The sequence below is a fragment of the Hydra viridissima genome, unplaced genomic scaffold (assembly GCF_058129835.1).
Source record: "Hydra viridissima isolate aposymbiotic clone 2 unplaced genomic scaffold, HvirCarnegie_v1 scaffold_6, whole genome shotgun sequence".
Taxonomy (NCBI): Eukaryota; Metazoa; Cnidaria; class Hydrozoa; order Anthoathecata; family Hydridae; genus Hydra; species Hydra viridissima.
The window spans coordinates 3300417-3310813 of record NW_028324305.1 but is presented as its reverse complement, the minus strand read 5'-3'; the positions used below and the strand labels follow the sequence as shown (position 1 = coordinate 3310813).

General features: G+C 29.6%; 1 protein-coding gene across 2 annotated transcripts in view; it reads left to right on the top strand.

Moving 5' to 3' along the window:
- LOC145190650 (uncharacterized) overlaps window positions 1-10358 on the top strand; it is a 33269-nt gene extending 22911 nt beyond the window's left edge. For both annotated transcript variants that reach the window (XM_090089696.1, XM_090089697.1), the window contains 15 exons: window positions 323-1286; window positions 1422-1613; window positions 1939-2975; window positions 3069-3278; window positions 3406-3503; window positions 4091-4404; window positions 4633-4794; window positions 4997-5345; window positions 5479-5563; window positions 5865-6067; window positions 6373-6471; window positions 7858-7912; window positions 8317-8507; window positions 8589-8739; window positions 9785-10358. In XM_090089696.1, the coding sequence (XP_089945822.1) occupies window positions 323-1286; window positions 1422-1613; window positions 1939-2975; window positions 3069-3278; window positions 3406-3503; window positions 4091-4404; window positions 4633-4794; window positions 4997-5345; window positions 5479-5563; window positions 5865-6067; window positions 6373-6471; window positions 7858-7912; window positions 8317-8507; window positions 8589-8739; window positions 9785-10230 (4556 nt within the window). In that variant the 3' untranslated portion in view covers window positions 10231-10358. The remainder of the gene's footprint in view (window positions 1-322; window positions 1287-1421; window positions 1614-1938; window positions 2976-3068; window positions 3279-3405; window positions 3504-4090; window positions 4405-4632; window positions 4795-4996; window positions 5346-5478; window positions 5564-5864; window positions 6068-6372; window positions 6472-7857; window positions 7913-8316; window positions 8508-8588; window positions 8740-9784) is intronic.
- Window positions 10359-10397: the final 39 nt, after the last annotated feature.

The following is a 10397-nucleotide window of genomic DNA, read 5'->3' as shown; positions in this document are numbered from 1 at the left end:
ATGATATGATAGAAATTAGAATAAAGCCATCAATAATCAAGAAATGTTAACACCAAATAATATAAATAGTATAACTTAAACTGAGAAATTATCATAATCAATAAAATAGATATAGTTAAACTGATATAAATATAGTTATAAGCTTATTTAAGTACCTGATAACCAAGAAATTGTAATAAAACCAAGTAGTATTAAAAAATATAAATGATGAAGAAATTTTAATAGTACCAAATATTAAAAAAATAAAATACAGTTGGAATAATAAAATCAAACAATTTATTATTTGATGTAAAAGTTTACACTTAACTTTTTTTCTTATTAGCTGTTATCCCAATATCTACTCTTTCTACTGTGAATACAACAGCCTCAACTTTATCAGAAGCAACAACAACTTCATTTACATTAACAGATAGTAAGACAGAAAAATCAACAACAACCCAAAATCAATCCACAATAACAACTGAAAATAAATCAACAGGGCCAGCTACAACAATCTCATCAGGGCCAGCTACAACAATCTCATCAACAAGTGAATTAACATCTATTTCCTCCTCTCCATCACCACAGGTAAAAACTTCATCTTCTCCACCAACTATAGCTTCCTCATCAGGATCAACAGTAGCTGTATCATCTACATCAACGGAGTTAACTTCCTCAACCTCTTTTACAACGGAATTCCAAAAAAAAACATCTTCTACTTCCCCACAATCAACATCTCCTTCATCTGAATCAACTCAGTTAACAAATTCTTATTCTTCCTATCCACAGGAAACAACTTTCTCTACAACATCACAACCAACTGACTCTTCAACACTTCAAGAGACAACTCATTCTTCAACTCATTCTTCAACATCCCAACAAACAACCAAACCTTCTATTTCAACATCGACAAAAGTATCTGCATCATCACAAACAACTGAAAAAGAGAATGAATTAACCTCAAGTACAACCTCATCAACATCAGGGAAACCAACATCTGGTTCTTTTTCATCATCCACATCAACAACATCAAGTGAAAGTGCAACATCTCTTCCAACAGCAAGTCAGTCTAGTACAATTTCTTTATTATCAACTTCAACTGATTCATTGTCAACATCTTCCCCCACAACTTTAAAAAGTTCTTCAGAACCTTCTACTACAAGCAGCGTAACTTTCTCCAAGGTAAGTTCACAAGGTACTACAAATGCTGTCACATCCACTGTTACCACCCCCAGCATATGTATGCTTCCTGGTTTAATTGAAGGATATCAATGTCAAAATAGTACAAAGTTTTGCATTCCAAAAAAGTAAGTTAGGTTAATATTCTATTTGTAGTAAAAGAAATTTTTTTTTTTCATAATAAATTTATAATACTTTAAAATGTTTTTTTTTCTATAATGTTTTCATATAAATAAAGTTGTAATTATTTTATTATACCTTAGAAATTTATGTGATAATTTGATCCACTGTCCTGAAAAAGATGATGAAGTAAACTGTCCAACATATTCAACCAAACAATATTCAAGTGTTACATATACATGGACTGTTTCACCAAGTAGTACTATGTCAACAACATCACAAGCTCCTTGCTATGGATACTTATGCAAACAAGCTCAACTTTGCATTAATAAAGAGTATGTCTATAATTTTTAGAATGGCATGTATTCTCTTTAATACATTTACCAAATTCATATAGGTTCTTGAAAATTTAGAATCTTGGTCTTGATTCACCAGAAAATTTAGAAACTCTTGGTCTTGATTCACCAGATATCGTTTTTTATGCGGATATATTTTGTATTTAAGTTGTTTTTTTTTCTTTTTATGTTTTACTCCACTCACTATAATCAAGTTTGAAAACTGATAGTTTAAGAATAAGTTGAAGATCAAATTAAAAATGAGTTAAAAATAACATTTTCATTTAGAGAAGTTTAATGAAGAACATTTTGTAATTTTGTTTAGGTTTTATTGTGATGGTGATGTTGACTGTCCATTATCAGATGATGAGAACAATGAAGATTGCAAGATAACAAACCAATCCACTTCAACCAATGCACCAACACTTACAATTACAAGTACCTTCTCTTCTACTTCAACAAGTACTTTAAATACTTCCACGACTCATACTTCTACATTAACTCATTCACATTGTAAAGTTTCTCCTTGGAAATTCATGTGCTTAGATGGTAGTAATTGTATTAATTCAAGTCAAGTGTGTGATGGTCAAGTTGATTGTAAGGGGGGAAATGATGAAACAGGATGTCCTTCATCATGTCCTCTATGCTCTAAAGAGAACTTTAAGTGTCACAAAACTTGTCAATGTACAAGCATTTACTTTGTTTGTGATGGAAACATGGAGTGCAACGATGGTTCCGATGAATTTGGCTGTCCAATAGTTGAACGTACCACTTCACTATCTTTCACCTCTACAAATGTTAAGACTACTTCTACAATTGCAACAATTCCAGCTTGTCCTAACAATAAAATTTACAAGGATTGCAGTTGGAATTGCAAAAATTTATGCAGTTACTTGTTAAAAGACTGCTTTGAAAATAGTCGTGAGTGTAACCCTGGGTGTGGTTGTGATGATGGTTTACTAAATAATGGTACACATTGTGTGCTTCCCTCTTCTTGTTCATGCTATGATTCTACTTCTATGGTTTACTATAAGGGGGGAGATTATTGGGAAAGAAATTGCCAAAGATGTTCATGTTTTAATAATACTATTACTTGTGTTTTAAAAGAGTGCCCAAAATTGTACTGCCCACCCCCATTTTTTACAATTAATGATGGTTGTTGTTCAAAGTGTATCTCAGGAACGCTTCCTCCTACAACTACAATAGCTTCCACTGTAATTATTTGCTTAAATGATGAGTTTATGTGTAGTGATCAAAAGTGTATTCCAAATGAATGGTTATGTGATGGAGAAAGAGATTGCTATGATGCTAGTGATGAAAGAACTTGTAACACTAAGAAACCAAATTGTTTCCAGCCTGTTGGTAAAATTTATGTTTGCAGAAAAATAATTGCCATCAGTAATAATTTATATTGTGGAATTTAATATTTGTTAAGGTATAACATTTTCTTTATAGGCATATCTCTACCTTCAGTTATACCTGAAAGTCATTTTACAGCAAGCTCGTTTCGTGGGAGTCCTTATCGTCCTTCACATGGGCGTTTGAATCTTGTTTCCTATTTTTCAATTAGTGCTGGTGCATGGTGTGCTGAAATACACAAACCTCCTCATTGGCTGCAAGTTGATCTGGGGGAAGATTTTCTCATTAGTAAAGTTGGTATACAAGGTAGTGTTTTTTTTTTCGTTTTTTTTGTTATATGCTGGTGATTTTTTGTTATATGCTGGTGATTTTTTGTTATATGCTGGTGATTTTTTTTTGGACCTGTGCTTTGTTAATCTTCTTATTTGTGCAGGTAGATACATGGTTTTGCAATTTGTAAAAAATTTCCTGTTGAAATATAGTACAAATGGATACTCATGGGAATCATATAAATACCATGGTCAAGTCCGGGTAATTTTTTTTGAACATTTAAAAATTTTTTTAGACAATTTTATTTAAAAAGTATTATAAAAGATAAACCCTGATGTACATTTAGTCCAGATTATCTGATAAAAACACAAAATTATTTTCCATGTAAAAACAAAATTTGAAATTACATAAACTTTTTCTATTTTTATGTTATTTAATAATTTGTTTTGTTTATCAAAGCTTTCATTCTGTTCTTTTTCTTAGTCAAACATGCCGTATTTTTCTTAGTCAAATATGTCATAATATATGCCATATACACACCATGTTTTGCTTCATAGTAGCTATTTAAAAACTAAGTAAAGCAGTATTTTTTTAAAACTTAATTTTTTTTTTTTTTTCATTTTTTAGCTCAATTTTTCCAGTAAATTTTTTGGTTAGTTTTGGATTTAAAGATATTTCAATTAAAAAATATCTAGGCTTAGTAATTAACCTAAATTTTTTTTTTTTAACACAATTATTATTATGTTATTTATCTTTTGTTACATAAAATTTTAAACATATTTTAAATGGTACCATAGATTACTTCTTTTTTTAAAAAAACTGCATGACCCTGGAAAATTGACTTTCAGATATTTGAAGGTAACCGTGACCCAATAAACACACAATTTGTCAAGCTGGAGCATAAAGTTCTTGCACGATTTGTACGTATTATTATCCAAAAATATATGCAGCAACCATGTATGCGTATTGAACTGTATGGGTGCTTATCCTCTCAAACTACTACTCCAATCACTACAACAAAAGTAACTACTAAAGTGCCAGCATGCCATGAGTTTTTATGCAGTGATGGTAAGTGTATCGTAAACCGTTGGGTTTGTGATGGGAAAAAAGACTGCGCAGATGGTATTGATGAAAATCAAACAACCTGTAATCGCACTTGCAGGTTCAGAAATTTTGCTTTAGTAAATACTTAATGTTCAATAAAATTTACTATTTTCTCTTTTTGATAAGTTTCTTTAAAACACATTTTCAAAATGTTTTTTAAATCAATGAAAACAAACTTAATTTAAATCTATTTTGTTAGCAACCATCAAATTCTTTTTCTTTGTGTTTAGAAAAGCTATAAATTTAAACTTAAGTTAACTAAAGTTTACTTTCTTTTTGATTTTAGTCAAGACAAATTCAAATGTCAATCTGGATATTGTTTATCCACTGAACATTTTTGTGATGGTGATGTTGATTGTTTTGATGGAAGTGATGAAAAAAATTGTAGTGAGAAAGTATGTCCTATTGACCAATTCAAATGTCCAAATGGAGTTTGTATTTTATCAAGGTTTATTTTTCTAACTTTTTTTTTTTTACTTAAATTTTATATGATAAGAAACTAATCTTCATATTTTCAACATTGTTTTACAAAACATATTTATTTGTTACATAAATTAATACTTTATAATAAAAGTAAATATATTAAATAATTATTTTAATAATTAAAGATTATATCATTTAAAGATTAAATTATATTAAAATAATAATAGGCATGTTTGTGATGGTGAAGCAGATTGCTCATCAGCAGCTGATGAACTTAACTGTACAAAAACAACACCTCAATTCACAACCACAAAATCAACAGTAACGCCATCATTGTGTAATGGTTTGCGTTGTTTAGTCACAGATTTATGCATTCCATTAGAATATACATGTGATGATTATAAAGATTGCAAATTAGGAGAGGATGAAAGTTGTTGCTCTATTGATAAGTTCTTATGTCCTTCAACTCTTGGTGGATTATTCGGCAATTGCATACCAAGAAGAACACTATGTGATGGCTACCAAGATTGTGCTGATGGCTATGATGAAATCAATTGCACATTTACCACAACAAGTGTAATAAACATTTTTTACTAAAAAATGTTCAAGTTTTCTTTGTTTTTTCTTTTAGCTTTCAAGTTGACATTTTGTTTTATTCTTCAATAATTTAATATTTGATATTTACATGTTACATAATTTTTATCAATAGACATTAACTTCAACTATAAGAAGTGTAACATCATCAGATTGGACAAAATCGCCTATTACATTATCGTCTCAGGAGTCAACATTAAGTGAGATTTTTTTGTTATGTAAAACTATATTTTCATGTTTTTGTTTTGTGTGCATGTTTATATTATAAGTATTTCATTGAAAAATTTATCATTATAATTATGCAGAATCAGCTCTTTCTGTATTGTAATTATAGAGTATTAAAACAGCTAATAAATTTATAAAAAGTGGCAACATTATAGTCTGCCTTCTATGAGTACACTGCTTAACTATATAGTATAGTTCTATTTTGCTCTCTGTAATTTTTACAGTGGGGGTCTTTATGCTCACAACCATCTAAAATTTTTTTAAAATCAATTTTAGCAACTACTCGTGCTTGCTTGAATAACAGTGTTTGCTTATGTGAAAATACATGTGATAGTCTTTCAAACAATCCAGAAGGTTGTGCACAATTGAACTGTTTTGAAGATTGCGCGTGTCCTCAAAGTTATGTTTTGAATGAAAAGACTGGCTATTGCCATCAAAACATTAGCTGTCCTTGTGTTTACATGGGAAAAATTTATGGGGTATGTTAAATTATCGGAATATTAACAGTTGTAGATTTTTTATTGAACAGTAATTTCTAATAAAAAATTATAACAACAACAGTCTATTCTCTGGGTAATACAATTAGATGCTTTATATAATGTGACAGGTATTCATCATTTTGTATCAGCAACCAGAATGTATCAAATTTTCTTCCATGAAATGATATTTGTTTCATGAAATGATTTTTGTTCCATGAAATGATTTTTGAAATGATTTTTGTTTTGTTCTCAATCCATTATTCAACAATTGTTTGCTTAAATATGCGTTCTTTGTATTTTTGTAGATAAGTACTACAGTATCACTAAAGAATTGTAGTGTATGTCAATGCACACTGCATGGTTTCCAGTGTGTGTCAATGTGTGAAAAGCAGTCTTGTCCTGAAGTTAGTATTTGCTTATATATAGTATTTTCTTTTGATCATTAAATGAGAAATTTTTTCTAATAAAAATTTTTTTGTTGAGGCTATATTCCAAGATTAATTCAAATTTTTACTTAAAAACACACTCAAATTTCATTTGAATAATTATCTGCAATTCAAATTGCAAATTTTTTATTTATCATTTATAAACACTTTGCTTATATAAATAAAAAATATGTGTAAAATAAATTCTGTCCTACCTTCAAGTAAAAGATATATTACAAGTATATCGGAGTGAATAAGTGATCATGCAGTTATAATTTTTTTGTGTTACTAGCAAGGTTTTTACAACATCTGAAAAACAACATAAGAAGTGGCTTCTTTTTGTTCAAATAAACAACTTTTTTTAAGGCCCATAATGCAATTTTTTTAAAGGCCCATAATGCAATGAATTCTTTGTGTGTCACTGTAATAACGTATTGAAATTTTGTTAAAATCAATTTTTCAGGGCTCAACCTCTATGGGTCCCACCCTAGAAATAAGACTATTTAGTATAATAATATTTGAACCTTAAGTAATCTTCTCTATACCATGATGGGTTCTTTAGATTTACCAATAATTTGTTAGATAAAACATAAAGTGCATTTTAAGTTCATCTTGGTTTTATTTAAGCACGCTTTTTACAAAAGTTTATCACTGAAACTCAAAAATTGTATTTATTCACTAAAAAATCAAAATTCAAAAAAAAAAAAAAAAGTTCAAATAACAGTAGGACGGTTTACTTCAAAGTTCATTTTGCGTTTGAAAACTGATTTAAGTATTTGACCTACAGATGTGCCAAAACCTGTTTTAATATAATAATTACCAAAAAGTTTTATACTAAAAGAAAGGAAATGAAACAAATTGTGTTTATTATATGAGAAAGCATAAAATTTTTTTGTCAATTATGTTAAGTGTTCAATAGCACTTGAGCTTCCAAACAAGCACCCAAACAAGCTTCCATTCTATTTTGTATGGCTTTGCAAGCTATAAGACTCTAATAATTGCTGTTTTTAATTCCACTTATTTCTACTTGTTGAACTAATTGTCAATATTTCTTCTTTTTGGGGCAGGCAAATTAAGTCTCTCTTCCATTGGTGTTGGATTAAAACTGGATATTTCAACAAATATTTTTGTTTTATTACTCAGATCTTTTGTTGCACTTTGTAACGCAGTTCATTTATTTTTCAAAACAAGAAATGTATTATTTGTATACAAACACAGTGACAAAATTTAATTGCTCAGTTCAATTTGCCAATGGTTTTTTTTTAATCAATTGACATCATATAATAACTTTTGGCACACTCTGTATATTATTTAATTTTTTAATTTTCTATTTCATTTTCTTATTCTCGAAAAACTTTCTTTCAGGGATTTGAAATGTACTATCCACCAGATGAATGCTGCAGTTGTAGAAAGAAAACAAGTATATCTAAGTTATTTTGTTAATTTTGATATTCATATTCACTTGACTAGTAATTGTAAACTAGTACTTTGAATCTCTTCTCTTCTTTACAATTATAATTGAATCTTCTTTACAATTATAATTGCTTCTTCTTTATGATTATAATTGATAAACCATAAAACTAAGTTTTTTTTCTTCTGAGTTTAAAAAAATCTGCAGCACTAAAAAACTTATTAAAAAAAAAAAACTTCATACAGGGACTGTTAAAACTTATATATGTTTCATAGCTCCTATGAAACATATATAAGTTTTAAATTTCACTTTTAATGTGTCGAAGTTTTTTTTTATTATTTCTTCAAATCAGATGCAGATTACTTAGTTATAGCTTCTATGAAACATATATAAGTTTTAAATTTCACTTTTAGTGTGTCGAAGTGATCAAGTTTTAACTGGTTGTGCTTGTCCGACAACCTGTGAACATCAGCTGAATCAAACATGTGATGTCTCCAATTGTCATAAAGGATGCGTTTGCCCTATAGGGCAACATGATAATGGAACCCATTGTGTTACCGTCGAAGAATGTTACTGTCTAGACAACCAGAAAAAAATTTATAAAGTATAATTTTTAATTCGTTTTGATATAGTAGATTCATGGTTTCCATTAATGTATATGAACTTATTTCATTCCATACTTTAGGCAAACATGAGTTGGGTACAAGGTGAATGCGACATATGTAAATGCAGTGGCGGTAAGTTATCATGTGGAAAGATATGTAAATATACTGCCTGTCCAAATGGGTTTGAACTGTTAACTCTTCCAAATAGCTGTTGTGAATGTGTTGCAAAAAGTAAGTTTTTTAAAATTCATTTAAAATCTCTGACGTTTTTATTTAATAATTTATATACTTTTACAGCTAACTAGTTTTAAACATTCGATAACTAGTTTTAACCCATTGATAGCTGGTAAAAATGTATATAATGTCATTTTATACTTTTATTTGATTTAAAACTGATTAAAGATATGAATTAACTTTTTTTATACACTTTTATTGTAACAATCTGTAAAAAGTCAACATCAGAGATTTTGGAGTAGTCAGGAGTAATAAGGATGCCATACAAGCTTTAACCATAACTGACTACTCTACTTACGCTCATGAAAAAATGAAAGTTGATGAAACTGAATTAATAATTTGTTTTGGATTGTCTAGTGGAAAAATGCAGTTGAAAGTACTATTTGTGTTGAACTTGTAAACTCTGTTGAATTTGTTGATTTGCTTAGTTACTTATGCTTAGTCCTTTATCCATCGAGCACCTAAAAAATTTTTTAAGTGATTAGACAGTATTTGTTGTCAGGGAGCTATAGTGTTAATTAGGAACAAGTTAGAAATTTCGAAAATAACTTGGATCTGGCTGGCCACCCTCTGTATTTGGGGTCACGAATGCAAACTCAAATCTTACTTGGATTTTACATGACGTAACGCTTTTAGTTTTTGTTTTGGTGGTCTTTAAGTTTTATTACCTAACGTAATGGTAAAAGTTTTCTTAAAATCAAAGCGAGAATAATGGATGGAAATATAAAAATGGATGGAAATATAGAGCTTAAATGTAAATGGGAACTTGGGATTATGCGATATTTTCACTTTTTTTCTCATCATCATTTGAGTAAGTTTAAAATTTTATTTCGATAATACAAGATGATCTTAGTTTTCCAAATAGAAATTCTCGTACCCAAATTAAGTTGGCAAAGAGAAAACTACTACGCACACCCCCGGTGGAGTATCACTATCATATGTTTACATTGAATCCGATTATATAAACGTATACGATTACTGATTTATAACTGGTTTTAAATGATAGTTTATTAGTTGTATAGCAAGCTAATGTTTCGTTTAGGCTCTACATCCCCGACCGCGTCCTTATCTACCCTAACGAATAAAGTTACAGCTTCAAGTACTAAAACTACTGTTGCAACTACTTTTTCTTCAACTTCAACAACAAATAGACCGACGCAAAAATGTCAGTTGGAAGATTTTGATGAGCTTTATATTGATGCAGAGAATTGTTCTTCAAAACTTATACGCAGCAGTTGTCGTGGAGCTTGTGAAGTTTTAGTTGTCAGCGACTTTATACGTGGTTCTGTGATGAAAGATTGCAGTTGTTGTAAGCCAACTGCTCTTTATAACTCTACAGTTACCTTAAATTGCCAAGATGGACGAAAGAAAGATTTTGTTTATTTAATGTTTGAGGGTTGTTCTTGCCTTCCATGTGACACATCCCCGTTTCAAGATACGCCTCTTATAAACAGAGACTTTTTTTCCACAAAAACGTCCAACGGATGAAACGCATAATACGTGTACACGAAAAAGCCTTGATACGTGTACAAGAAAAAGCCATGAGGGTACATTTGAAATTAATTGAGTGTATTAATACTATTTTAAAACAAAAAAGTCTAGATCATTAAATTCTGTGAAACATTTCGCATTTTGTTTGCTGTGTGATATCTTTT